This window comes from Hippocampus zosterae, chromosome 15, assembly GCF_025434085.1.
Source record: "Hippocampus zosterae strain Florida chromosome 15, ASM2543408v3, whole genome shotgun sequence".
Classification (NCBI taxonomy): domain Eukaryota; kingdom Metazoa; phylum Chordata; class Actinopteri; order Syngnathiformes; family Syngnathidae; genus Hippocampus; species Hippocampus zosterae.
The window spans coordinates 8,924,486-8,952,038 of record NC_067465.1 but is presented as its reverse complement, the minus strand read 5'-3'; the positions used below and the strand labels follow the sequence as shown (position 1 = coordinate 8,952,038).

The following is a 27,553-nucleotide window of genomic DNA, read 5'->3' as shown; positions in this document are numbered from 1 at the left end:
TGAATTTGTATTCAGTATTTGTATTTAGTTTTTCGTTACGTTGAACACTTGCATATATTTCTTTGTACGTCTTTCTGATATACTTTCAATAGTTTGGCAAATTGCTATATTTAATAATAAACGAAGACATATAAATACATGTTCATAATCTTATAAATTATGTTTGCCATTTACGGTTTTTTTCTCTCTGTCTCCATGGGGTCGCGATTGTTCTGACCTCACATTGAAGTGATTTCGGGTGCCCCCCTGCGACTTCTCAACTCGGACCACCCAGTTCAAAGGGACGTTATCGTGCACTTTTTTTATTTGTTGGAAGTAGTAAAAGTCCGGATTCCCACCTTCCTCGAACGCAGGATGTTTCGTTTTTGTGGCTAACGGTTGAAATACAACATTAGGTCAATAAAGAAGAAATCTTGTTTTGGGTCAAACGGTGAAGCCAAGTGCCCTTGGTTTATTAACAACGGCCAAACACGGTCGTTTAGCAACTTCGAGTCTTTTCCTAAAATGCTGCGGAGTCACAAAGTGTAGTTAGTGGAGACACAAGTTTAGCGTTCAAATGTTCATGGAGTTAATGACTGAAAGACGAAATGAGGTCGAGTGAAGTTAAGGAAAAACGGGTTCAAAGTTCACGGAGGAGTCTTTGGCACGCCGCCACGTTTTTTCTTTAGTTCTCTTTTTTTGGGTGACGGAAGTGGGCTCCGGTAAGTGTTGCGCATGCGCGCGACGACCCTGACTGACTCCCTTGCAGGGTGTAGTCGGCTTCCAGCACTCCATGGCGGCGCACACAAAGTGCTGAGCTCGCCCCATCAAGTTTCGTCTTCGCCCGCAACTCGCTCCTGACTCCCTCGCAAGTTACTCGCGCCTCCCGCCCGGCCGATCGGAACGAGTCGTTCCGAGTTTGACTCAGTTTGACCCCGCGCGAGTGACGTCGCGGTCTCAGCGGAGGAGCGTGAGGAGCGCCGACATGGCGGCTCCTTCCCCGCGGTTGTACCCCTTGGCGGTGGTCGCCCTGGCGGCCGCACTGACGCTCGGCGTCGGCGCCGCTATGGACGAGTGCACGGATGATCAAGGGCAGGCGCAACGCTGCATGCCGGAGTTCGTAAACGCCGCGTTCAACGTGACGGTGGTGGCCACCAACACGTGCGGCAGCCCCCCGGAGGAGTACTGCGTCCAGACGGGGGCCACTGGGGTCACCAAGTCGTGTCACATCTGCGACGCCCGCGACCCGCGGAACCAACACGGCGCCGCCTACCTCACCGACTACAACAACCAACAGGACACCACCTGGTGGCAAAGCCAGACCATGCTGGCCGGGGTGCAGTACCCCAACGCCATCAACCTCACACTGCACCTCGGTAAGAACCCCGCGTCACGTCTGAAACGCAGGCGAGCGTGTATGTTCGACGTGATCATATTTGGTCTTCGACACTACTATATACCTGTAAACCAATAAAACGTCGATACTTGGTACTAATGGTTAACCCGGGCAACCTCAAACCTTTGCCACAAAGTAGTTTTGTTATCTTAGTCATGAATAGTTCATTTCTTTAGTTGGATATTTAGAAAAGCTCTACTTTATGTACCCCATTTTATCAGTGGCTGCTATTTTTTTCCACACTCTTCCTTCTCTCTGTCCACCTGCACATTTTTTTTTAATTTTACTGGCCTTGTGGACCCTGTCAAAAGTCATTTTTAGTGTATGCCACGGGCCGCTGAAAAGGGATGCTGGGCCGCAAATGGGCCACTGGCCATAGTTTGGATATCCCTGGACTGGAGCGGGGGGGGGGGCCCCAACTTTTACGACTATTACTGCATTTGATCTTTTTGCAAAGATGGCCAGATTTGGAGGGACGAAACAGCCACAGTCTTTTGGAAAATTAACGAGATGCATTTGTTTCATATTTCAGTGACAAAAATGTCCATTTCCATTCAACAGTGCTGACACGCTACACACAATTTTATGCCAGAGAGACTGCGAGTCGGTGGAAATTTGGACACGGGCCGGATGTTGAACATGCCTGCTCTTGAGACCTTGTTTAATATAAAATTGTCTAAATACTTGCAATTTCAGCCTCATCAGTAAATATTCCCCAATTTATCTCATCCCCTATAAAATCAGACAATCCGGCCCCCCCAAATAAAAGATTTGTAACCATCTGCTTTTACTTTGGAAAGCAAGAAAAAACATTTTTTTTGCAATGTTATGGACAAGAAGAGGAACTGAATCATAATTGATTTGTTTGTGCATTTTCTGGACTTTCCATTTGACGTAATGTTCTATTTTTGGATGAAGGAATGCCAATGAAATTGTTGACAAAAAATGTTTTATTGATTAACTGACAGAATTGTCAGCCACTGATTCATCACGAAAATAATAGTTGCTGCCCTAATTTGTTTGCATGTATGTCCTACAACATGCATATTAGCATGTATGTCAGCAGTTGAACGTCCACGTAAACGCAGTGTAACAAGGCAACACATCATACATGAGAACACAAATATACGTGAAAGATGAAATGCCCCCCCCCACCCCAAAAAAAAAAGTTAGCAAGTGCGTGCATGTGCCGTGTTCCACTTGTGGTGCTTGGGAAAATTCCCGCGAGCGTCTCCGGGGCAACGCCATAAAGTGGACTTGTATTTTGTGTCTCCGCTCCCTCTGCTGGTTGAACTTTGACCCCGAGTGAGTGCGGCCCAGGTGGGGTGAGCGAACGCAGCGGCGACAGTCATCCCAATGTTATTTGCGTGGGCATTCTCGTCTTTCGGGGCGTTTAAAAAAAGCCATCTATTTCTGCTTTGGGGGGGATCTCGGCGCCGCATTCCCGAGTCCCGCGCTTACGTTGCTGGCTTGGGAGGAGCCGGACGTGCCGGTGTTGCTGCGGCGACGTCGCGCTCGGGTAGTGTGATGTCAAAAGCGGGATTCTTCTGCTTCCTGATAGTTGATGAGAACGGTCAGCTGAGACTTTCAGTGTGGGAAAAAGTCAGCCGGCCAGCGAGCAGCTGTTGAAAATCGGACTCCTCCTCTGCTCCCCTCTGGGCGTGGGAACGTGATGCGGAACATCTGCAAACTCAGCTGGCCTGCTCGTATTCACAGAAGCGGCTTACCTTTTGGTGCCGCGCTTCGCCCGCATGCATGTCTCCCTCCGCGAGACGCCGCCATCTGAAGCCCATATCAGACTGAACAACAAACGCTTGAGAGTGTTTTTGCACGGGGTGAATTTTGTTCTTTCGTCGGTGAAGACGTTCCCTAGAAATTCTCAAACAGTTTTAGATGCAAAAAAAATGCAACAGGAAGTGTTACTGTCGAAAAGGATGACATTTGGACAGTGTGAAGTTCAGCACTCTGTCAAAACGATCGCAATAGTCGTCAAATAATTTGAGAATTGATTAGTTGCGCCTCTGCTTGCTGGACGCGTTGCTTTCTTGCATTATCCTAACCTGCCGTTTGATTGAAGAAAGTCTTTGTCTCCAAAAAAATGCACTTTGGTGACAAAGAAATATGTATTGGTCAGTTTGGGCCAGCGTCTGTTTTTATTTTAGTATACTCATGAAATTTAAAGATATTTTTTTTCCAACACACACACACATATATACATACTGTATATATATATAATTTTTTAAAACCTTTTTTTGGGGGGGTTGGTTGTCTTTGTCTACAAATGAGCTGCCCCATATGTTTTTTTTCCTCACAAGTGTGTCGATTATGTTCGGACTGGACGTCAAATCCCAGCACTCAAATGATCGAGTTTACCTGAACGCCTCATGTCTGTAGTTGAGTTCAGAGGTCACAGGGGCGCTGCTGCGCGTGACAGTCTGCGCACGAGGCTTCCGACTTGTCTCGTTACGCCTTTGAAGTCTAACCTCTGCATTCCCCTGCGTGATGTGCTAATTACGAGTTGCACATGCAGATGCCGCAGGCAAATCAACCGGATAACTTTTTTATCGTCACTCTCAGAATGACCTGAACATTTGGAAGCGGTGCTAGGCAACTTTTACTCAAGAATTGTGTGTATGTGTGCATGTGCGAGAGAAGAAAAGGGAGAGAGAGAGAGAACATGCAGGGGCCAGCTAGCCAGTAGCATTTGTGCCAAAGCCAGCACAACATGGCTCCTGGTTAGCATCCCTAACGGGTGGAACGTGTAACCTGTTATTAAAACTTTCATGATGCTGCGGGAAGTTGTCTGTGCTTCTTCCTGTCTTGATCACACACACCAGCTGCTTGTATTTGGGAGTTTGTGTGTGTGTGTCACGCGCATCTTCAAATTCTTTCCAATCTCATTTGCATATTTTGCCAGCGGCTTAAATGAGATATTTGAGGAATGTCAAGTTATTTAAGTGACTTCCTGCTCTATGGGAGCAAAAGGCAGTGTGGGAATTTTTGGACAGAAGCAGCTGGTGGAATCAGGCGGGGGGGATCTTCACCCATTTTTGACGAGAAGAACAAGCAGATCCACATGGGGTAAATTAATACTATGCAGACTACGTCAACTCCGAATTTGCAGTTAAGGATGTGTGGCTTAAAGGTAAACCTCTTTTTATGGAGGGTGAAAAATGCATGTTTTATTACACATTTGATTGACAGGAGAGTTTTGAAACGACATGGAGCTGGTCTCCTTCCATACAGCTATTCTGCTACTCAAATACTTTAAAGGGTGGTGTGGGGGGGGGCAGTTTTGGGTTGGGGCATGATAAAGGGGTGCTGGTGTCCCACTGGGATCGGTAATAAGGTCAGCGACGTTTGTTCCTGAATTCCTGTTATCCTGATGCCTGGTCGGGTGTGTGTGGCGGGGGGGGGGCTTCTTTGGTGCTCTCTTTAATTAGCACACTAATGTTTATACACACACACACACAGGGCCGGTTATCACCTGCAACCGCCACATGACACTTTAATCTCCTCTGAACTTGCTTGTCGTGTTGATTAAAGTCCGTTTGTGTGTCTGCGTGTTGATGTGTGTGAGAAATGTTCAACAAAGATGGCTGTCGCAAGGAATGTAGTAGGCAGGGCGAGCGAGTGCCATCGTGCGTGACATTCAAACGCGCGCGTGCGTGCCCAGCATCCACGTTTCATCGGCGCGTGCAACGTCACGATTGGTCGCAAACAATTGCCGACTGTTAACAAGATGGAGGCGCGCATGGCCGAGCTGATCTTTGCTCCGCGTCTGCCGCGGCATGCCCACACGGACGCTCAAAGCGTTCTTTGATTTGCTTGGAATGCGGTGAGATCATCGGGATGTTTTATGACCCCCGCCACGGCCCCCCCCCCCCCCCCACACTCCTCCCTGGAAGTGTTTCCCAGGAATGCTTATCAGAATGTTCCCGAGTGGAAAACGGAGCCACTGAATGTCATCTGCCAGGAAGTTGATGTTAGCCCTTTCATTGATCAAACGCCATAAATCTGTTCCAGCCTCGCCCCAAAAAACATCCCAAATTCCTGTCATATACATTTGAAAGTGCAGTCCATAATTGTGATTGTCCTTAAAACATTGCGTAATGATGCATCATTAACTCATTCACTCCCAAAGACGTTTTTAAATGTCTTTTCAGACTTGGTCTAGAATTTAATGAATTAAAAGAGCAAAGCATGTTTACATTTTGTAACGAGTGCCTGCGTCTCGATTTGGACAGTACGGCTCCCCCCTTTCAAGTGGGATTCATTTCAAGTTACGTATAAAAGTCGCATTGTAAAGTCTGAGCAACTTAGCAGATGCGCGCTTGTCAGTAGTCTCTCAAGCGTCCGCTCCACCGCCCGCGCACATATTTGGCTTTCGATGAACGGCAGCGGGGGCGGCATGCGTCAGTGACGGAACGGTCGTCTCAACCCAAGGGTTGAGGGTTTGATCCGCAGCCATTGTGACCGAGTCAAAGTGTCCTTGAGTAAGATACTGAACCTCCTGATGCTCCATCATGAGTAAATGTGGTAACGGTGGGAGGTGCTTTGAAACTAGCTAAGCGCTATACGAGTGACGGCCCATTTATCATTTTGATGACGTATAAGTCGGGATGAGCCTTTGTACTGCATATCTGACTTATAGCCTCAATACCAAAGAGGCCCGGGTCGTTTTGAAGACTTTGTTGCAAAACGGCCCTTTTTTCTTTTCTTTTCTCACTGGAGTTTGCTGCACGAAAACGGGAGAATCAAAGTGGCAACTTCTGCATTTTTTTTTCAAATGAAGAGGTGAAAAGCTAAATTATCCCAAAACAAAAATAGGGAAAATCGAAAACACTTGATTCGTTGAATTTTCTAAATTGATGATTTTATTTGTAGTATTTCCCCCCTCCCCTCTCTCTATAGGTCAACTGAATGACACATACAGCCAAATACTCTCGCTTGCTTTCTGTCCATCGTAGGGCCTTCCCTCCTATGTGAGTGGTGGGGTGGTCCCAGGAAGGAAAGTTCTTGTCGGGACTTGTCTTGGTGGCGGTAGCTCGCACTTCTCCCCAAGGGAGGGCTCAGTTGGGGTCTGCTGCTGCACACAATAGTTGACGGTGGCCTGATCAAGTTACACCGCCTGCTTCAACACCTTTCGTCATTGTTTGACATTCTTTCACGTGAGGCACACATGCGCGCGCGCAAACACGCACGCGAATGCATGTCGTATCTGCTGTCTTCAAGTTTCCTGCTGTAAAAAGAAAAAAAAAATCATCCAATCAGCCTTGTCCGTTTTATTTGCTCTCCACTCTGAGTCCCCAGCTGAGACACCCCGACAGACAAACACACACACATGCCCCCATATCGCATTGTTTACACGGCACATTCTACACACACACACACACACACACACACACACACACACACACACACACGCACGCACACGCACACAATCGGGCCCAGGCCTGCTCACACTCGTTGGGTATGCATGTGTGTACGTGTCCTCACGCAGCGCCACTTTGTCCCAAGATGGACGCCGGTGTGAGAAGCAGATGTTGCCAGGATGTGTTGTCGGCCATGATGTCATCATGCGTGTCACGTATCACCGGTTGTGATGTCACACTCCAGCACCTGCTTATGTCAATTTCGTGTGTGGGGATGTCTCCGTGGTTACATATGATGTCACAGAGTTGCGTTTGATGTGTTTGTGGGTGATGATGTCACATTTTAGCATCTGATGGGACATTTTCACACATACACACGCACAAACTCAGACAGGTTATCACACAAACATATTAACACACATGCGCACGCTAACACATAACCACAAACAAGTAATAACACATTTTGAAGCACACACAAAAATCACACAAACACTACCAAGCACACTAACATCGCCACGATCTCACACTCACACACACACACACACACACTCAAAACAGACAAATGCGGATACACAGACTCTCTAACTCAAACACATTAACACACACAATATAACACCGCACTAACACTCAGACACTAACACAAACAGATGGATTAAGATAAGAAAAAAAACCTTTATTAGTCTCGCAATGGAGAAATTCCCAATTCACAGCAGAAAAGTTATGAAAGGAAGAAGTAGAACCAAAAAAATATAGGAGCTGCTGGAAAGGCAGCCACTCTCGCGGCGCCATTTTGAAGTCAAAATAACACAACACAACACATAGCCACGCACAAACATAAGACAACACGCGTCAAATACACACTACCAGGCAACCTAACGTAGAAAATCTAGGAGAGGACACAAACGGGCGAAAATAAATAAACACACGCGCAAGCACACAGTATTTTCAAACGATGTCACCATCGGCTGCGCAAACATGTCGGTGTTTGATGATGTCAGCGTGCTTACGTTCACGTGTTAACTAACTAACGCGCTATGTCAGCTTCTTGACGTTTAACCGTGTGGTACGTGGGCGTCTCCCGACAGGAAAGGCTTTTGACATCACGTACGTGCGCCTGAAGTTCCACACGAGCCGTCCCGAGAGTTTTGTCATCTACAAGCGCGGCAGCGAGGATGGCGCCTGGACGCCTTACACTTACTACAGCGGCTCGTGCGAAAAGACGTACGGCTTGGGCAACCGCGATTTCATCCGCACCGGCGAGGACGAGCGGCGAGCGCTCTGCACCGACGACTTCAGTGACATCTCGCCGCTCACCGGCGGCAACGTGGCCTTCTCCACGCTGGAAGGCCGACCCAGCGCCTACAACTTTGACCACAGTCCCATCCTCCAGGTGCGTCCCGCCGTCCAGACGACATGCGCCCCGCCCAGTGCGGCCGCTCGTTCCGCCTTCATCCACCGCTTGCCTTCCTTATTTGACCCCGGTCGCCCGTCAACTATCCACTTATTTTGGGCGCCGCTGTCAGTCATGTGACACGCATGCTCTCTCGGTGGGGGCGGGGGGTTAATGCTAACAAGCCCGCACAGACACTAACAGAAACACACGCACACACCACACACTGTGATGATGTCACTTTGGTTGTGATGTTTCCTGTCCCGTCAATTTATTCTGGGTGGCGGTGTCGGACTGCCGTCGCCTCATGTGACACTCCTGCAGTCTGCCGGGGGGCGGGGCTTTACACCTGCTCAGCCCCCCACTGCGGCGGCGCCATCAGTGCGTCGTTGCAGTTGGTAGTGCTGCGTTTGACTGCCGCCATTTGAAGCCCCTGGCCCGCCTCGCACTGATGTCAAGCTGCCAATAAAAGCATGTTAAAGGTGGCCCACTGCAGTTTGTAACTCTGCTTACCTATTGCCCCCTGCTGGTGTGAATGGGAAGTACAGTAACCGCAGTACTTTTTTGGGGGGAAAGTTGGAGATTATCAAGAAAGAAAAAAACGTGTGTGTGTGTGTGTGTGTGTGCGCGTGTGAGTGTGAGTGTGTGTGTGTATTTCACTTAAAAACAAAATATGATGTAAGTTCCGAGAAAAAGCATTCCTGAAATAAAAGTCCTGTTTTTGCTGAAAAATAAAATTCTAGATGATAACATAGCCTTCATTGATACATTAAAACACAGGTGTCAAATTCAAGGCCCGGGGGCCAGATCTGGCCCCCAACATCATTTTATGTGGCCCTCCGAAATAAAATCGTGTGTCACCTTGTATGATCCTTGCTAAAAAAAATTATCAAAATGTCAAATTATTATCTGTAATAAATTATGTTGAGATTTTTTGAGCCGGAACTGCTGGATGTGCTAACTGCTCGTCTGCCGTCTTTGTTCTGATTCAAAATGCTCTCCAATCCCCCCCCCCAAAATCATCCCTTTCTGGAAAGTCTTATTTTGGAGAAAAACAAGTGGCCGTGCCGCTTTTTCCGGCAGCAAACTTGCGACAGAGGCCGACAGGCAAGGGCAGACCAGCTGCACATCGGATTCCTGCTGAAGGACGCTTCCAGAAGACCGTGTAATTGATAGTACGTTGATGGCGCAGCTGCAGGGTGGGGGCTTTTTTTTAAGTGGGGGTGGGCTGCTTACTTTTCTATGAGAAAGCTCCAGAGCAGCTGCCACACATCCAACGATGACAACCGCATCCAAACGTCGAGTCGTCTTCCGGACACGCCCACTTCCTAGCAGACAGAAGCCTTCGGTGGGCCCCGTTACACAACCCCAAATCCCCGCCCCGACCGTGCGGCGTTTAATGATTGACACGTGGGCGTGACAGCGAGGTAACAAAGGCCGGCGTGTTTGCTGAAGCAGGGATTCAGGAAGTCAGGCGAAAGAAGAAAAGCTTGGAAACACCTGCTCAAACAAAAGCCTCCTGGCTAAAATAAACCCCCGCAAACCTTTTTAGGCCCAGGGAGGCTGCTTTTGCCTCCTAAAAATTCACCCAAAGGGACGATTCAACGTTGGACCTAAAGAATATTAAATCACATTTCAAATGTAACGCTATCCATGAAAGTAAATGAATCAAAATTCAAAAAAGTCCTAATCTGATTCTAAATCTGTCGACTTTTTTTCCCCAGTCAGTTGGAATGTTATCATATTCACGTCAAAGTTGAACAAATTATTTTTCTCTTAAAAAAACAAAAAAACATTTTGTTGTTCAAAAACAAAATGGATTGATTGATTTTTGGTTGTGAGATTCAGGGTTAGCATGTGCTTGCTAGCTGCATGTTCTCTTGCCAGTGTAAATGTTGAGCATTTGTTTGTCACGTCTTCGCCAGCGTCGGCGCCCCATTCGCCCGCCAGACGCAGATTGTTTATCTTGCAACAGCTGCGGTGAGCTCGTACTCCTTGGCGGAAAACAAAACCCTCCTCTGAGGGTCGTGATAAGCTTCCTGACGATAGCGAGCACTCGGCTAACTCCAGTGGCCTTCACAGCCTGTTGCGAAACTTTTTTTTTAATTAAATCGGCCGTGACGAGACAAGAGCGGACGTCCGAGACCGAACGAGTGTTTTCATTGGCTGCTCACTATGTTCCAAACGGGACAGCAAATGTCTTTCCCATCACAGACATTGCCAAGGAGGGCCTTGAGCACGTGTTGTGGTCTGCTTTTGGCTTGTACACCGTGTTCGGATGAGCGCCTCCGTTTTTTTGGCAGAGCCCCGCCGCATCCAGCTCTACAGGAAACGACTTTTAAGATCTGATATGCTTTGGCTTCTTGCCGACAAATGTTTCGCTCTGGAAAATTGAATGATTGAAAGAATTGCCAAAAAAATTGATTTGTAGTTGAGAAAAAAATGGCACGTGGAGAGGCATTTTCTCCTTTGCATGGGAAGTGCTCCTCTTCATGCAGCAAGTGCACCATTACCAACCACCAGTACAATGTCGCATTACGGAGTTATTCCTTTACAGATGGGAAATTGGAAGTTATACATGCAGCCACACTTTTGCATACAGGAAGTACACCTTTGTGCACAGGAAGAATACCATTAAAATTGGCTAGTACAGTTATATACTTGGAAAGAAAATAATCCTTTTCAGGTGGGCAGTTATATAGTTTTTTGTTTTTAAACAAGAAAGTAACCTGGTTAAATTCGGCCCTTGGGAAGTATATGAACATATAGGGCACTGGTGTCAAAGTCAAGGCCCGGGGGCCCGATCTGGCCCGCCACATCATTTTATGTGGCCCGCGAAAGCAAATCAAGCATGTCAAGTTCCATGATGCTTGCTAAAGTCTGAAGCAAAATTTCAAATTGTTATACGTAATCCGCTATAACAGTCGTTGTTCTTGACTTCTGATTTTAAAACTAGTTCTTCAACAATTTGTTTTGCGCCATGTATGTCATATGTGGAGGGGATTAAACATATGGTTTCCCAAAATTCACAACGGCCCTCCAAGGGAAACCATGTGCCCTGCGACAAAAATGAGTTTGACACCCCTGATGTAGGGGCTTTACTCCTTTAAACGCACAAAGTATACATTTATAAACAGGAAGTGCTTCTTTACAAACTGGATTTAGTGTTTTGCTTTGCTGGAAATGTGTTCCTTGCTCCAAGACGTGACGTTGAAGCCTGACTGCGCTGTGTGGTGTGACAGGACTGGGTGACAGCCACCGACATCCGCGTGACCTTGAACCGCCTCAACACGTTTGGCGACGAAGTCTTCAACGACCCCAAAGTGCTCAAGTCCTACTACTACGCCATCTCCGATTTCGCCGTGGGCGGAAGGTAAGCCGTCGCTCTCTGGGAATGTTGTCTCCCTAATAATGCCCGCAACGCGCTTCCACCACACGGCCGGCATTCCGCACATTCCTGGCCGGCCGGCCGGGATTACGAGCCCACCGGAACGGGGCGGTCCGAGCGCGAGAAAGGGGACGCGGAGTGGAGCGCACCGACGCCTTCGCTTTCCTTCTTCGGAGTGGGAGGGAGCGTTTCTGTTTTGTCCAAATCAACCGAAAACGCTCTGACACTTTTGCAGATGTTTGCACTACAAAAAGCCCAAATTTTTATGACAAAATGAACAAATCCATGTAGAGCTTCTACATTCCTTGTCCAAATCAAACCACTCCCGGTTTCTAAATGTTCAGCTCATTCACAGTGACTTATTTACAGCAGTAAATCACCCTCCTAATAGCTTTTTGTACTAATTAATAATGCGTTGTAGTAGTTGGAATGCACCTACCATAATTTCACGACGCACCGTATTAAAAAGGCGTAGTGTCAGTTACGAGTGCTATTTCTGGATTTAACACATACCGAAGACGCATTGTATTACTGGACGCAGGCATGGTAAAACGTAGGCGAGCTTTAACAAAATGGTAGCATGCATGCACACACTAGCGTATGTTTTTTAACTCATTCACTCCCAAAGACGTTTTTAAACGTCTTTTCAGACTTGGTCTAGAATTGGCTGGTGCTGAATGAGTTAAAAAGGCAGCGGGTGCAAAACGTAGTTCGGTCGTACTTCATTGAAGTATTTACTCAGATTATAATTTTTGGGAGCAATTATCATTATCAAATCAATCTTCCGTATCCGAAATGTACAGCCGGGCAGGTTCACAATCAAACGCACCAGGTTCACTCACGTCATAGTCAAGTACGGTAATAACATGTGTTGTTCATGTAGTGTGAGGTGATTTACGTGGTGACTGATTTGCGGGGACGAAACCCTGCGGCCGCTTTTCCTTCCGAAACGCATTTTTTCCACGACATCTGCCAGCAGCAAATAGCAAAAACCACAAAGCACAAAAGCGTCAATCAAATGTTTGTTTTTTTGGGGGGGTCCCCTTCCTTGTCCGCACGTCTCAGCTTGTCCTCTTCTTCCTCCTCGGTTTCATCTTGTTCATCCCCCTGTCATTTGGACTTGATTTACCTTTTAAATAGATAAATAGCTCCCTATAGTTTTCTGCAGTGCATAGTTTTTGAAAATGTTAAAATAGAAGTGAAATGTTAAACTTTTAATTAATTTCGATTCAATCTAAATTAAAAAAAAAAAACGAAAGGTGCAGAGAGTTCCCAGCATCAGCAGCATCTCTTATAACATTAGCTGGAAATTTAAATAAACAATTCCATGAAATTGATCCCTTATCGGCCATCTGGTTTTATTGATATATGCTGATGTTCGTCAAGATTTCGAATATCGGCATCGACTGATTATCAAAATCTAAAATAATTTCATCTACGTCTTCCCAAATTTCTAATTTGACAATATATGCCATCTATTTCTGATTCAGAACATTAGAAATGTCATACTGCCGACTATCAGCGATTCCTTTAAGTCCCAAAATTCAAGTCAAGTCAGAAACACACTTAATAAAAACAACACAGTTATAGAAAAATCCAAGTAACTAAGTTTTTAAATTTCTTTTTCCGTGCATACTTCAACTTGGAGGCTTATTGTTGTCTGTTGTGTGGTGGATGTCGCTGGGGGGTTCACGTTCGCCTATTTCTTGCCAGTTGATGGCTTGTCTGGGCCATTGATGTCAATATTTGTAAATATTGTAACATCCCTGTTTTTTCGCATCAACTGGCGAAACGATGAAATTTGCAGGGGTTGGCTGTTGCGACTTCTGGAATATGGAATGAGCTGCTCCCCCAAATGGGACCCCCAACCCGTTTCTATGCTGCCCTATCTTTATTTATTTATTTATTAACATTGTATGGGATGTGTGTGCACGCGTGTGTTGTAGGTGTAAGTGCAACGGCCACGCCAGCGAGTGCGTGAAGGACTCTCGAGGTCGTCTGGTGTGTAACTGCAAACACAACACGGAAGGAGTGGACTGTCAATCCTGCAAAGCCTTCTACAACGACCGGCCGTGGAGGCGGGCCACCGCCGAAAATGCCAACGAGTGTCTACGTAAGAGCCTGCTCTCGAGGCGGCGCCTCGTCGCGCTCGCGTCACGCCGGCTGACGCGCGTCGTCGCCGATTGTGTTTGCCAGCGTGCGAATGCAGCGGGAAGAGTTCCGAGTGCTACTTCGACGCCGAGCTGTACCGGGCCACGGGTCACGGAGGTCACTGCAAGAACTGCGCCGACAACACGGACGGGCCCAGGTGCGAGCGTTGCCTGGACTACCATTACAGACGCGATGACGCCCACCACCGCTGCCTGCCCTGCGCCTGTAATTCTGTTGGTGAGATGCAGCTTATTGCGACCTATTTCATGCCTCCTGGACACGCCCATAAAAGCACCGGGGACCCCTGGGATGCTTGCTAGCGTGTCACATTTGCGATATGAAGAGTGCTGTCGTCTATGTGGAATTTTCTCCCAAAACATGGAATCAAAATCCAGCAAGAAAGCAAGTCGGCGGGGTTCAACTTTAACGATGCCCCCCTGACCTCCTTGCCACTGTGTGTGCCCACTGGCCACATTCACACGCAAATGTCAAAAGTCACAGCAGCCGAAAAGTCAAGCCGGGCCAAGTTGAGAGTGATTGTGTGTGTGTGCTAGGAAGTTAACGTGTTTCCGTGCGTCCGCGGGTACCTGTGTTTAGGTTCGGAGTCTCCCCAGTGTGACAACCGAGGCGTGTGTGCGTGCAAACCAGGAGTGACGGGAGAAAAGTGCGACCGCTGTCAGCCTGGATTTCACAGTCTCACCGAAGCTGGATGCAGGTAAGGCAACCACAGACGATACCACAACAGAGACGTGAGTCCGACCCTTGAAGATCAGGGGACACCGGAGTCAAAACTTTGTGAACATTTTAAAACTTGAAACGACTCAATCAATGGCTGCACTGCATTTGTTTACGGAGCAAACTTGCGGCTAAAACGTGAGTCAGCCACATGTCCCGTTGCTTACTGAATATGTTACACGTGGGAGTTGAGAATCCTGTTGTCGACTACACACGAATACAATACACATGACTTGACTTTTTTTGTTCCTGCAAAAGTGCAGCGAGGCTGCTGAACCGGACTCAAAAGTGCCCCCTACTGGCACAATCTGTCTGTGCACACACGCTGCTTGTTGAAGTTAACGTGTGTGTGACCTTAGACAGTCACAAAGGAACCAAGGACGACATCAAAACAACAGCAAGCCTTCCCTCGCCTTATTTAAGTCAATGCTACTGACTCAAAAATAAGGGGAAAAAACTGCACGGCACATTTCCAAAGCCAAAGCTGCTGACCAAAAAGTACATCAAGACTGCAAAAACAAAACAAAACATCTGAATGATGAAGAGAATATTCTGTGGCCTAACGAGCGTGCACAAGTTGTGTGTGCGACTTAACGGTCTTTGCCGTTTCCGTGGAATATGATCAAAGTCTATTTATTTGTATGACAGCGACGATGCCGATCATGATGCTGACGTGTTTTGCGCAGGCCGTGTTCTTGCTCGCCATCAGGAAGCACTCAGGAATGTGACGTCAACACGGGACAATGTCGCTGCAAGGAAAACGTGGAGGGGTTCACCTGTGACCGGTAACACACACACACACACACAAGCCGCATGTCAACACACGGTGACCTTTGAAACCTTTCAGGTGTAAGCCAGGCTTCTTCAACATGGACGCCAGCAGCGCCGAAGGCTGCTCTCCGTGTTTTTGCTTCCTTCACTCGTCCGTGTGTGAGAGCGCGCCCGGCTTCAGCATCCACATGCTGAGCTCCAATTTCGAGCGAGGTAGGCGGTTGCACGTGCGCGGTTTCGTGTGCTGGTTCCGCACTGACCCGTGCGCGTGCGTTTTCAGATGAAGATCAGTGGACGGGTCAGCAGCGCGATGCGTCGAGCGTGCCGGTGCAATGGTCGCCCAACAGTCAGGACATCTCCTTGGTCTCCCAGGACTACTTCCCCATGTACTTCGTGGCTCCAGGTATGCGCACGAGCACGTACGTGTGTGCATGTGCAACAGCGCCTTGGCTTTTGAGTTTCATTTCTTCTGCTCTTTTTTCGTTAAGAAACAAAAGCAATTAATATTTTATTGCAGCAAACCATTTAGTAATAATCAAATATATAATATATATATACACAGTGAAACTCCTCTACAACGAAACCTACATGGGCAAAAATACCCCCCTGTGTGAAAAAATCTTCATGCCTTAACACCATTCCCACTCTTCTGCCCCGCCCCCCATACAACGAAAAAAAAAACCTGTTGCGTTATACAAAATCTTTTTCTCTGCTCTTGCCTCCGGACGAGGTTCACTACAACGAAGTCTAATCCAACAGCGACCTCTACTGCTTCGTTCGGAAACGGCAACAGCAACCACCACACTGGTTTACACATGCGCAGTAGTCCAGGAAGTATTTGTTATTGTTAGTTTCAGACGCGGCATGAACGTTGCATTGCTAAAATGGCTCCAAAACGGACCTTTGGATGTCAAGCGGCTAAGGCAAGAAGCGCTCTGACGCCGCAAGAGAGGGTAAAAGTGATCAAAATGAAAGACGGAGGAAGCAAAATAAAAGACATTATCCAAGAAATTGATGTAAGTGAAAGTGAATGCTGATCGTAAATTTCGCAATTTCTTTCCCTTTTTTTCTTACCACACTGACTTTATGAAGTGTCAAATAAGTGTATGCTCATACTTATGCACTATTGGAATACAAATGAAGAGTACACATACATTTGTGTGTGCGTGTGCACATACGTTTGTGTGTGTGTGTGTTTACATGTGAAAGCAAATTTGCTACAGTGAAAACCCCATGTTGTGAAAAATTTCCGCCGCAAACATAATTTCGTTGTAGAGGAGTTTCACTGTAATATTAGAGCGGAAATAATTCATCTGTTGTGCATCAGGATTTTCGTGCTACATTTATTATGCTGCTCCTTGGTTCACTCACATGTCAAGACGCCACTGTCTGTCGGAGATATTCCTTGGCGACAGTGCGCGCGTGAGGTTGACGTCGCGTGTTGTGGCCTGTCTAGACAAGTTCTTGGGCGACCAGCTGCTGAGCTTTGGTCAAAACCTGAGTCTGAGTTTCCGAGTGGACCGCCGCGACAGCCGCCTGTCCGCCGAGGACCTGGTCCTGGAAGGCGCCGGACTTCGGGCGGCCGTGCCCCTCATCGCCCAGGGCAACGCCTACCCGGCCGATGAAAAGCAACGCTACGTCTTCAGGTAACAAGCGGATACACCTTGATCTTCTCTTTCAACTTCTCTTTCTTTTTCCTCCTCCTCTCCTCCGTCTTCTTGTTTTCTTCGCCCGTTCTCGTTCTTCCCTCTGTACCTTTTTTCCTTCTTCCCCGTCTTGAACTTGTAACTCTGTTTGACTGCAGTATCTCTGTGAAATAAAAAGGGAGTGCTGACCCTCATCATCCTCCTTCATCTTCCTTTTATCAGTCTCGCTCCCCCTCATTTTTTTCTTCCTCTTCTTCTTCTGCTGGTCCTCCAGACTCCACAACAGCGCCGACTACCCTTGGAGGCCAGCCATTAGCCATTCAGACTTCCAGAAACTCCTCCATAACCTGACGGCCATCAAGATTCGCGGCACTTACAGCGAGAAGAGTACGTCAATACGCGGCCACGCCTTCGCTCATTCCCTGATACATAATCACCACAAAGAAGGGTCATTCTAGTGGACCTGGAGAGTTCCAGAAAAGTCCACAACCGAGTCCTTTTACCGGCATTCACTTTGTTAGGAAGGATCAGAACCTGTAGTGGCCTTACCTCGGCATTCCGAAATAGCCGAGTCAAAGTATTGCAGGGATGTGTAGAAAGTTCTCCTTACTCTGTACCGGCGTCTCTCAGGTGCCGGTTACCTGGACGACGTGTCACTGGTGACGGCCCGGCAGGGTCCGGGGACGCCGGCCCGCTGGGTGGAGCAGTGCACGTGCCCTCTTGGCTACGAGGGCCGGCGCTGCGAGCGCTGTGCGCCGGGCTACCGCCGTGCCAACCCGCCACTCGGGGCCTTCAGCGCCTGCGAGGCCTGCGACTGCAATGGCCACAGCGATGCCTGCGACCCGAGCACAGGTCGGTTGATACTGCAAAATTCAAACAACACACGTCGAAATGGGAACTATTTTGATCATTTCCTATCGGATTGTTCACAGTTTGATGGAATTAATTCGCCGATGAAATGCTTATGTAACATTGCTTATTTTATCGGGGTGTGCACCTCCCCTCTTAAGATGATTTGATGAACTTCTCAGTGCTGCAAATGTGTGTGTGTGTGCAGGCGCATGCAGCTGTCAACACAACACGGGGGGCCTGAGCTGCGAGCGCTGCCGTGACGGTTTCTATGGCGACGCTACCAGGGGGACGTCCTCGGACTGCCAGCCGTGCCCATGTCCCGCTGGCGCCACCTGCGCCTCGGTACCCAAGAGCGGACAAGTGGTCTGCACCAACTGTCCCGCTGGCACCACAGGTACCACCCGGCACTAATATATATCGTGGTGTATGTATGCATACATCGTTCCGGGTTTCCGCGTCCCAAACTATATAAGCCGGCTAAATGGGGTTGAGCTTCTCAGACACACTTTCCAGAAACCAGTCCACCTTTTTCTCTGCAGGCAAGCGGTGCGAGTTATGCGACGACGGTTTCTTCGGGGACCCGCTGGGCGAGGGCGGTCCGGTGCGCACATGCCGCGCATGCAAGTGCAGCGACAACATCGACCCCAACGCCGTCGGGAATTGCGACCGCGAGACGGGCGAGTGCCTGAAGTGCATCTACAACACGGCCGGCTTCTTCTGCGACCGATGCAAGGACGGTTTCTACGGCAACCCCCTTGCCGCCGACCCCGCCGACAAGTGCAAGGGTCAGTCCATCAAATTGAAAGTCCGTGAGATGCTTTGTGATGTCACGTGAATGGCAAGGCAGCTTTGTTTGTAGCGCACCTTCCAGACACAATTCAAGTCGGGTGTGCTTCACGCAACCAAAAGCACAGCACCTAAAAGCATCGGCAACAGAAGAGCTGAATATATTCGCAAAGCAACGAAGAAAATGATCTTCCCGAAATGACAAACAGAACATTCGTCGTCAAAATTGAAACGCATCATTTTAACTCATTCAGTACCTGCCAATTCTGGACCAAGTCTGAAAAGACGTATAAAAACGTCTTTGGGAGTGAATGAGTTAAAATTCACTGAGGGTTTAATAGTTTGTTTTCATTAGGTTTTCTTTTGCTTAAAAATGCTTTATTTTAGTTTTGATTTGACTAGTCTTTGAAAAAAAAAAGTTTTTAATACATGAAATATTTGTTGCATGCAAGATAATTCAAATAAGAGCTTGCTGCGGTGTAATAAAGTCAAGTACACTCCAGTTCTAAAACGGAACAAACTCATGTATGATATGTCACATCAAGTGTCCCTTTCTCCCCCTTTGTCAGCGTGCGCATGTTCCCCCTTGGGCACGGTGGGCGCCCAGAAGAGCTGCTCGGCAGTGACGGGCCAATGCCCGTGCTTGCCCAACGTCATCGAGCGAGACTGCAGCGCCTGCCAGCCGGGATTCTTCAACCTGCGCAGCCGAAACGGATGTGAGCGGTAAGATCCTTCCCTTGCTTGTTTGCAAAAAGCGATATCATGAACAACAAACAACGCCCCCTACTTTATATGAGAACAATCTGCAAAAGGTTTCCAAAAGATGTCTTGAGATAGGAGCCATCATTAGGCCAATGACTCGCTTTGATTTATGAGCGCTCAAACTCAACTCGACGTTCGTTCGAAAGTTGCGGTGTTGCGCGGACGTTCGTCAGACATTCCCAAAACGGCTTTGAATGGCTCGTCCTCAGGTGCAACTGCGATGCCATCGGCTCAGCCAACGGCCAGTGCGACATTGTCAGCGGGCAGTGCGAGTGCCAACCGGGCGTCACGGGGCCCCGATGCGAGCAGTGCGAGGTCAACTTCTTCGGTTTCAGTTCGTCCGGATGCAAACGTACGAATGCCCGACGACCGTCTTGCGCTGCTCCTACTTGAACTCTGACCTTTACTTGACCTCCCCCTAGCCTGCGACTGCGACCCCGAGGGAGCACAGTCGGGGCAGTGCCGGGAGGACGGCCGCTGCCACTGCCGTCCTGGCTTTGTGGGTGCCCGCTGCGACATGTGTGAGGAGAACTACTTTTACAACCGCTCGGCGCCTGGATGCCAGCAGTGTCCTTCCTGCTACAGTCTCGTCCGGGACAAGGTGAGGACTCTCGCTGGTGTCACTCAACACTTGGCAGACACGCGACTACATTGGACTTCAATTACTCTGCGCTACCAGTTGTTCCTTCCCTTATCAATTACCAATCAAAAAGATTTAACATTTAAACTCTTTCATTCCACAAGACGTACTTGTACGTCTTTTTAAAATTAGGCCCCGCCTACCAAGGACGTACTTGTGCGTCTAAGTCTTTTTTTTTTTTTTTTGCGTCATAGAGAGGAGGAGGGTCTGATGCAATCTGTGAATGAGAATAAGCCATTTGCATTGTAAATCTTTTTTATTTTAAAGCGACCAGTAGGTGGCAGTGGTGCCTCACATGATTGAAATGAATGCTTTTACAAAAAGCTCTTTTTCTCCGTTTTTTGCCCAGGAATCGCCATTTCCATAAAACATATCCATTTTATAATGCTGATTGCTGAAGAATGGAAAAAGATAGAAACAAATTTTTTTTTCTGCTGAAAGAAGAGAGTCCAAACTTTATTTTGGTTGGCTCCTTGTTTGTATAGCATTAGAACCAAATATTCGGTGGGCCTTGCAAGATCCGACAAAATCCAATAAAACGCTGGGATTGACTGCCAGGTGCACACCTTAAGACAATGGGGCTTTTTTTTTATGCCTTTGTTGCCCCTCTCCCACCAAGGATGTGAAACGCCTGGCAATCTTATGTCTTGTTACAGTTTGTATTATAAGATGATCCGTCTGTCTGAGGTGTGTTACGAGTGTATTTTACGAAAGCATGGCTATGTGGAATATACTGTTTTGACCGGGCTGTGTCGCTTGAATGTATTCGAAAGCCAGTCAAAGTATTGGCAGTCGTTTGAGCGCAAGCAGTTTTTAGCATTCACCTTACATTTTACCAATACATTCGAATAAAATTATCAATATGCCAAAAGTGCAAAATGCCCAAACAAAATTTCAGAAATCCTTAGGTGTGTACACAACCTAACCCGAGTGGGCTTCAACTTGAGTTCCACAAATTGGGGATTTACATGTACTAGCTCGGTGCCCGCTAAGACTGCGGGTGTTTTTGTGGCAGGTGAACCAGCAACGCCAGAAAATCCACGAGCTCCAGACGCTCATCGACAACCTGGCATCCGGTCAGGAGACGGTCAGCGACAAGGCTTTCGAAGACCGCCTGAAGGAGGCCGAGCGTGCAGTCCTCGATCTCCTGGACGAGGCGCGCGCTAGCAAGGGTAGGCGCGCACGTTGCCACATAGGTGGCCGCGCAAAGTCTGGCCTGCGGGCTGTGCACGAACTTCTCTCTGGTTTCATCTCGCCCCTCGGGAGGAGTACAATGTTTAGTGCATTCGTGGGATGCTTTTTTTCCCCACCCCAAAAAAATCTGTTAAAATGTGAACAAAAATAATTGTTTTTGGTTACTTTTTTTAACTCGGTCAGTACCGGCCAATTCTAGACCAAGTCTGAAAAGACGTTTAAAAACGTCTTTGGGAGTGAATGAATTCATGTCATCGGTTGTTTCATGAGAATTAACAATTTATCGTCATATAAATGAAATTCAGACGTGGACCAAGCTCTGCTGGAGCGTCTGAACGCCATCAACGGCTCGCTGACGACGCAGTGGAACCGTCTGCACAATGTGCGCGGTACGGTGGAGCAGACGGGCGCGCAGGCGGACCGTGCGCGCAACCGAGTGCGCCAGGCCGAGAACCTCATCGACCGTGCCCGACAGGAGCTGGACAAAGCCAAGGACGCCATCGCCAAAGTGGTGAGTGTCACGCCACGCCACGCCACGTCCCGTGATGACATCGTCGCTGTCGAACTCGTCCTAGAAGGTGCGGCGTATGCTTTCAGGACATCAAGTCTCCAAGCGGCGATGGCGATCCCAACAATATGACGCTGCTGGCCGAAGAAGCACGCAAACTGGCAAACAAGTAAGAAAGGGGGTGCTGGAGGGCGTAGGTTGGAGTAAATTTCAAAGCAGAGGCACACGGCGTGACAACTGTTGTTGGCACAGGCACAAGATGGACGCCGACCAGATCGAGAAGATTGCCAAGGATGCCAATGACACGTCCACCAAAGCTTACAATCTGCTTCTCAAGACGCTGGACGGAGAAGGAAAGACCGCTCAACAGATAGACGAGCTCAATAGGAAGTAGGTGGCAAAAGTATTAAGACAAAGTACATATCGCATTGGCCCGAATATAAGACGGCCCTGATTATAAGACGACCCCCTCTTTTTCAAACCTCAAATTTGAAAAAAGACTTTTTGAACACCAAATTATTTTTTATCCAGAAAATAATTACAGTACATCTGAAACAAATGATTCTAACAATACATTTGAGAGAAAATTCAGCATGTATTGTATTGTATTGTAAAAAGCATGTTATTTTGCCTCATTCAAATCTTAATATCTGAACATTTAAAAACGTAAACTAAAGTGCAATCACATTCATAAATGAATGGCTTCTGCTTTTTGAAATGTAAATTACACCATAACTTCTCCTCAGCTGCCGGTTAACCTGGCCGATCATCGACCCACTTCTCTCCAGATTGTCGTTTCTCAATTTTCTGTTATCTCTTCTATTATTTTCTTCTCTTTTCTTTCTTACCGCTATTTTTTTAATTTTTCTTCTTCGTGCTACCGCTATTTTTATTTTTATTCTTCGTGACAGGAGTTCGCTTTGGCCTGGGGAGTCAAGTTCAGCATTCGCTTCAATTATATCTGGCGCCATCTAGCGTCGTGAATGGGTATAATATCTAGACACCGAATATAAGACGACCCCCACTTTTTCAGTCTTATTTCAATGCAAAAAACACACAGTCTTGTATTCGGGCCAATACGGTAAGTAGAAGATTTCACGTATCGACCAAAAAAATCTATTTGATGCTCTCTTCCAAATAAAACCCGTCGCCTCCGTGGCGGAAAATAAGCGACACAATCATCGTTATGGCTATCGAAGCCCGCGACATGCCAAGAAAGAAGACGGATCGCTAAGTTTATGTGGGGTGCTTCGCTGTGCAGTTACACTTTTTCACAGAAGTCTGTCCAAGGGAGTTGAAGTGGAGTGAGCGGAAAAATGTACTTAGTTCCTGAAATGTGGGTGCCCTCCTGTTCAGATACAAGGAGGCGCTGGAGCTGGCCAAGAGTTTGGAGAAGCAAGCCAACAAAGTCCAAGCAGAGGCGGAAGAGGCCGGAAACCACGCCATCGAGATCTTCGCCAACCTCACCGGCCTGCCGCCCTTCCACACGCACTCCCTGGAGGTGCCGCCGGCCGGCCCGCTTTGCCGCCGCTTCCCGCCACCGCTTCCCGCTTGTAAACGCGCCTGCTTCCTGTTTGCAGGAGGAGGCCAACAAGATCAAAAAAGAGGCATCCGACTTGGACGGCCTGATAGACAAGGCGGTGAAGGAGTACAATGACCTAAGGGAGGACCTGGCGCCTAAAGAGCGGGAAGTCCAAAAGCTTCTTGAGAAAGGTCGCAGTGAGCAGCAGGTAATGGATTTTCTAGAATGTTTCAACACGTACTACATGTGATATAGTAACAAATGTCGCTATGGTGTGGAGCACAAGCGTGTAAAAACCGAATGTTAAGCAAATAGCCATTGGCCATATTCTTTATCTTCTGCAAAGATCAACTGGTATTGGTGCAGATGAGTGTGTCATTGATAGCTGTGGTGGCTCTTCGGCGTGTGGGTCTGTATGGCTGCCCGCCGGCGGTCAAGATGGACACAATTAATTGAAATCATTATGAACAAAATTATTACTTTGTTTTATAAAGTAGAATATTCGTGCATACTGTTTTCCTTCTTTACAAAAACAGGAAAATGTCAATTTCATTCATTTCATTGGGAAAACAGTTTGGAATGTTTTGAGGTACGGGCATGCTCATGGAAGGAATGAAACTCCTGGGTCAAGGCATAACTGTATTTTTGCTTTGAATCTGTCCCCCCCCCCCCACCCCCTCTTTGCTTTACTAAGCAAGCATTGGCATCGTTTTACACTAGCGATGTACACAGAAATAAGATTTTTTTTAAAAAGCTAAATAAGAAATAAGGAAGCTGTTTTTTTTTTTCTTGAACATGAAATGAAAATGGTTGAACCTTTTCCTCTGCTGGTCTCCTCTTTTCTTTCTCGTCGCGCCTTGTTGTACCCCAGACGGCTGACCAGCTCCTGGCCCGCGCCGACGCCGCCAAGGCGACGGCGGAGGAAGCGGCCAAGAAGGCCCAGTCTACCTTCCGCGAGGCTGAGAACATCCTCGACGACCTACGAGGTGCTTGCTCCGTAACGACACACGTCCATCTTTTTACCAAGTCATGTGAGTCATGCCCTTTTTCCTACTTCTTCGCAGACTTTGACCGTCGCGTCAATGACAATAAGACGGCAGCAGAGGAGGCACTGAAGAGGATCCCAGCTATCGACGCCACCGTGGCCGCCGCCAATGCCAAGACGCGGCAGGCCGAAGCGGCGCTGGGAAATGCCGACGCCGATGCCAGACAGGCCAAGACCAAGGCGGAGGAGGCCGAGCGCATCGCCACCAACGTGCAGAAGGTGTGGGTCGCTCGCCTGCCCCCAAGTGGACAGCCGACTTAGCGGTGCCCCTGTTCGCTCTGGACCTATTATTAGAACCCTAATGGGGCTGTTAACCTGACACTTGTCCGCATCCCGCCTCACGCCAGGGCTCGGGCAAGACCAAGGAGGATGCCGAGAAGACCTTGCAGGACGCTGACAAACTGGACAGCGAAGTCAACGGCCTGATGGATGAGCTGAGCAATGCTGAGGAGCAGCTGAGCAGGAAGAAGGCCGAGGCAGACCAGGACATGATGATGGCCGCCATGGTACGAACCCGACCTTGCCGCACCATGTTACATCACATGATTTGATATCACGTGATGTCGTGTAACACATGATCTTCTGTGATGTCCTATGTGTCATGTGACACTGTCATGTTGTGTTCATTTGCGGTCGCACGATGATGTTTTCTGATGTCATGTGATGTGGACACTCTACACGTCGCGCGTGTTGGACTCAAGTCACACGCAAAGTGTTTGACTTGAGGTGATGTTCACATTGAATGAATGCGGCTAATATGCCGTCCGACTTGCGGCAGGCGTCGACCAACGCCAAGGAAGCAGAAGACAACGCCCGCAAGGCCAAAAGCGCCGTCAAGACAGTCCTCAGCACCATTGCCGCCCTGCTGGAGCAACTAGGTAAGCGCACCCCAATGAGCCGTGGTTGAATTGTCGCACTTCCAGTTGCATGTTGGAAGTGGTGACTGATCTTTTCCTACCACGTGTCCCTCAGGCAACATCGACAAAGTGGACGTGAGCAAACTGACCCAAATCGACGAGTCGCTGCGCCGTGCCAAGGACAAGATGGCCAACAGCGAGCTGGACAGGAAGTTGACTGAGCTCAACGACGTGGCGCGCACGCAGGAAGCCATGATCGGCGACTACGACCGGCAGATCCGAGAGATCCGCGCCGACATCGCCAACCTCAACGACATCAAAAACACGCTGCCTGACGGATGCTTCAACACGCCGTCCCTGGAGAAGCCCTAAATGCTCGACGTCGCAAAATGCCTCAAAACATCACAAACGCGTTACCAAAACTCCACCTTGATTGTTTTTGTCTTTTTTTGAACTGTGCATAAGCGCAAAGCACCAGAGACCACCAGCACGAACCCCACGAGACTGCACGTCCGCCGCCGCAACAGGAAGTCCCTCCCACTGCCAGTTTCCTGGGTGCGCGCGCCGCCGTTACCTGTCGTGCCCCGCCCCACATTGGAAGGGCTCACCAGCAGTGACGATCCGCCTCCCTACATTTTATTGTCGTTCGTGACATCATCATCATCGGCGCAAGAAGGGTTATCACAGCACATCCTGAGGGTCCCGCAGGGGTCCGTCTGAAGCCACTTGAGCATTTATTCCAAAAGCGCGCAGCAAATACATCTTCAAATGACTTGCCCTAAAGACATTTGAGCATTTATTGGACGTCCTGGATATCCAATTCAATGGCCGTGTTTTATTTCAGGACTAAGGCCTGACTAATTAGGATTTTCCGAGGCCCATTGAAATCACGATTCAGGCCGCCGGTAGGATTTCCAATAAATGCTTTCCAATAAATCAATTAGTCGAAATCCCACTAGTGCACCAAATGAAGAATGAAAACTAGTGTGTTGTGAATCAATGCTCAAACAGTTTTATCGCAAATTAGCACAACAACATTTTACTCATGCCATTGAACTGCACTAGTTGGCATACATTTGCCACTTGTACAGGGTAGGCAAATCCAGTCCTAGAGAGCCGCAGTAGAACTTTCCCTGTTCCAGCAAGCTCTGTAAAAGCCTGATAATGATCGTGATCATTAGCATTTGGTATGTTGGAAGTGGGAAACTTCTCACACAAGCAGGACTGCGGTGCGGCTCTCTAGGACCGGAGTTGGCTACACAACAGGCCAAAGAGACCGTAACTCTGCTGTGGGTTCATTCCACAATACAGTACAGTATTTCCCCAATTTGGAGTCCCCAACCCCAAAATTAAACAAATGTTTGCGATTCCCTTTTGAGAAGAATTTGACATGAAACAATGATTCGATTTTCCACAGGCGCTGATTCATTTGACAATCAATGAGTTGTTGAGTTGCAAAAGATAGCTTTCCATCATGTGACTACACACAGGAAGTCCCTCCCAGTGGCAGTTTTGTGCACGCGAGCCGCCATTACCCATCATGGCCCGCCACGTAACCTTTCTCCTTCTCTTGTGTGACGTCGTAGCTACATGCTAAGCTTAACGCGTTTGCTGTCAGGCGTGCCAAGCACGCCAGCGACCAATCAGGGTGCGGCCGCATCGGTCCTGCCCCCGCTCATCCCGGTCCCGCCTCTCCAGTCACGTGGTGACGTCACTCGGACTCTATGCAACTTTTGTACATTTGCTCTGATACACTGGTGCTAAAAATATGTAATGTGCGTATGTGTGTGTGTTTTTTCTTTTTTTGATTTTCACGTTTTTGTGTCAATAGCGACGTGCATGTGCACGCGTGCTCATCAAGGTCGCCAATTTCTTAATGTTCTTTATTTCTCATGTCACGCGACTGAAGTGAAGACATAGTTAACCTGTGATTTGTAACGACTTTGTGCCTTAATATGAATTTTGTGTGTGTGTAATCCAAACAAGAACACTATGACCTTTGACCTCCATCCATCCATCCACTTATAGTCATGTAAGCACACGTGTGTAATAATAAACAGTATTGTTAAGTTATCAGGCGCCCGCCGTCGTGCATGCCGCTCGTCTACTTCTTGTCTGGCGTCTCCTCGTCTGTATGCAACATAACAAATATAACAACATAAAAAATGTGTATAAGAAGACTTTACTTGAGCACTGATGTACGTTGCTGTGGGTCATCACAGAGGAGCTCCCTCTGAGGTGCACAAAGTTGAAAAGGGGCACATGGGGACACCTTTAAAAAAAAAATTACTGTGAATACAATGGAAATGTAAAAGCCATTCTTTGAAGCTCCTCCCAGCCCAATCCAAACATAACTCAGGAAAATCGTTAAAAAAAAACTTTCTCCATCTAATTTGTGTCATTACCCTTATTTACTTTGTACCCATTCTTTTATTTTTATTTGTCACATTTTTTTAGAGTTCGTTTAAATTTTAAGCACTTTCAGTCGTACGATAATTTTTAAAAAATCTTGACAACACATAACGCTATTAATTGGTTCAGGTTGCTGTCCATATT

At 47.9% G+C, this 27,553-nt stretch overlaps 1 protein-coding gene across 1 annotated transcript; it reads left to right on the top strand.

Moving 5' to 3' along the window:
- The first annotated feature begins 724 nt into the window (after positions 1-724).
- On the top strand, positions 725-27,070 carry lamc1 (laminin, gamma 1). Its single transcript, XM_052087887.1, has 28 exons — positions 725-1,355; positions 7,836-8,140; positions 11,383-11,513; positions 13,475-13,641; positions 13,725-13,916; positions 14,277-14,394; positions 15,101-15,199; positions 15,262-15,398; positions 15,466-15,588; positions 16,642-16,831; positions 17,106-17,218; positions 17,462-17,683; positions 17,889-18,077; positions 18,223-18,468; positions 19,039-19,192; positions 19,441-19,583; positions 19,654-19,832; positions 20,887-21,043; positions 21,371-21,576; positions 21,663-21,742; positions 21,826-21,963; positions 22,930-23,074; positions 23,154-23,303; positions 23,967-24,081; positions 24,160-24,359; positions 24,488-24,646; positions 24,919-25,018; positions 25,113-27,070. Exons 1-28 carry the CDS (start codon positions 965-967, stop codon positions 25,367-25,369), a joined length of 4,806 nt encoding a protein of 1,601 aa, XP_051943847.1. The 5' UTR covers positions 725-964; the 3' UTR covers positions 25,370-27,070.
- Positions 27,071-27,553: the final 483 nt, after the last annotated feature.

Bases quoted from the DNA above. Each gene is read 5' to 3' on its own strand.
- lamc1 (XM_052087887.1), top strand. From the start codon at position 965: ATGGCGGCTCCTTCCCCGCGGTTGTACCCCTTGGCGGTGGTCGCCCTG. The intron at 13,642-13,724 runs GTAAGAGCCTGC...TGTGTTTGCCAG, and splicing joins AAATGCCAACGAGTGTCTAC to CGTGCGAATGCAGCGGGAAG. The intron at 24,360-24,487 runs GTGTGGGTCGCT...GCCTCACGCCAG, and splicing joins TCGCCACCAACGTGCAGAAG to GGCTCGGGCAAGACCAAGGA.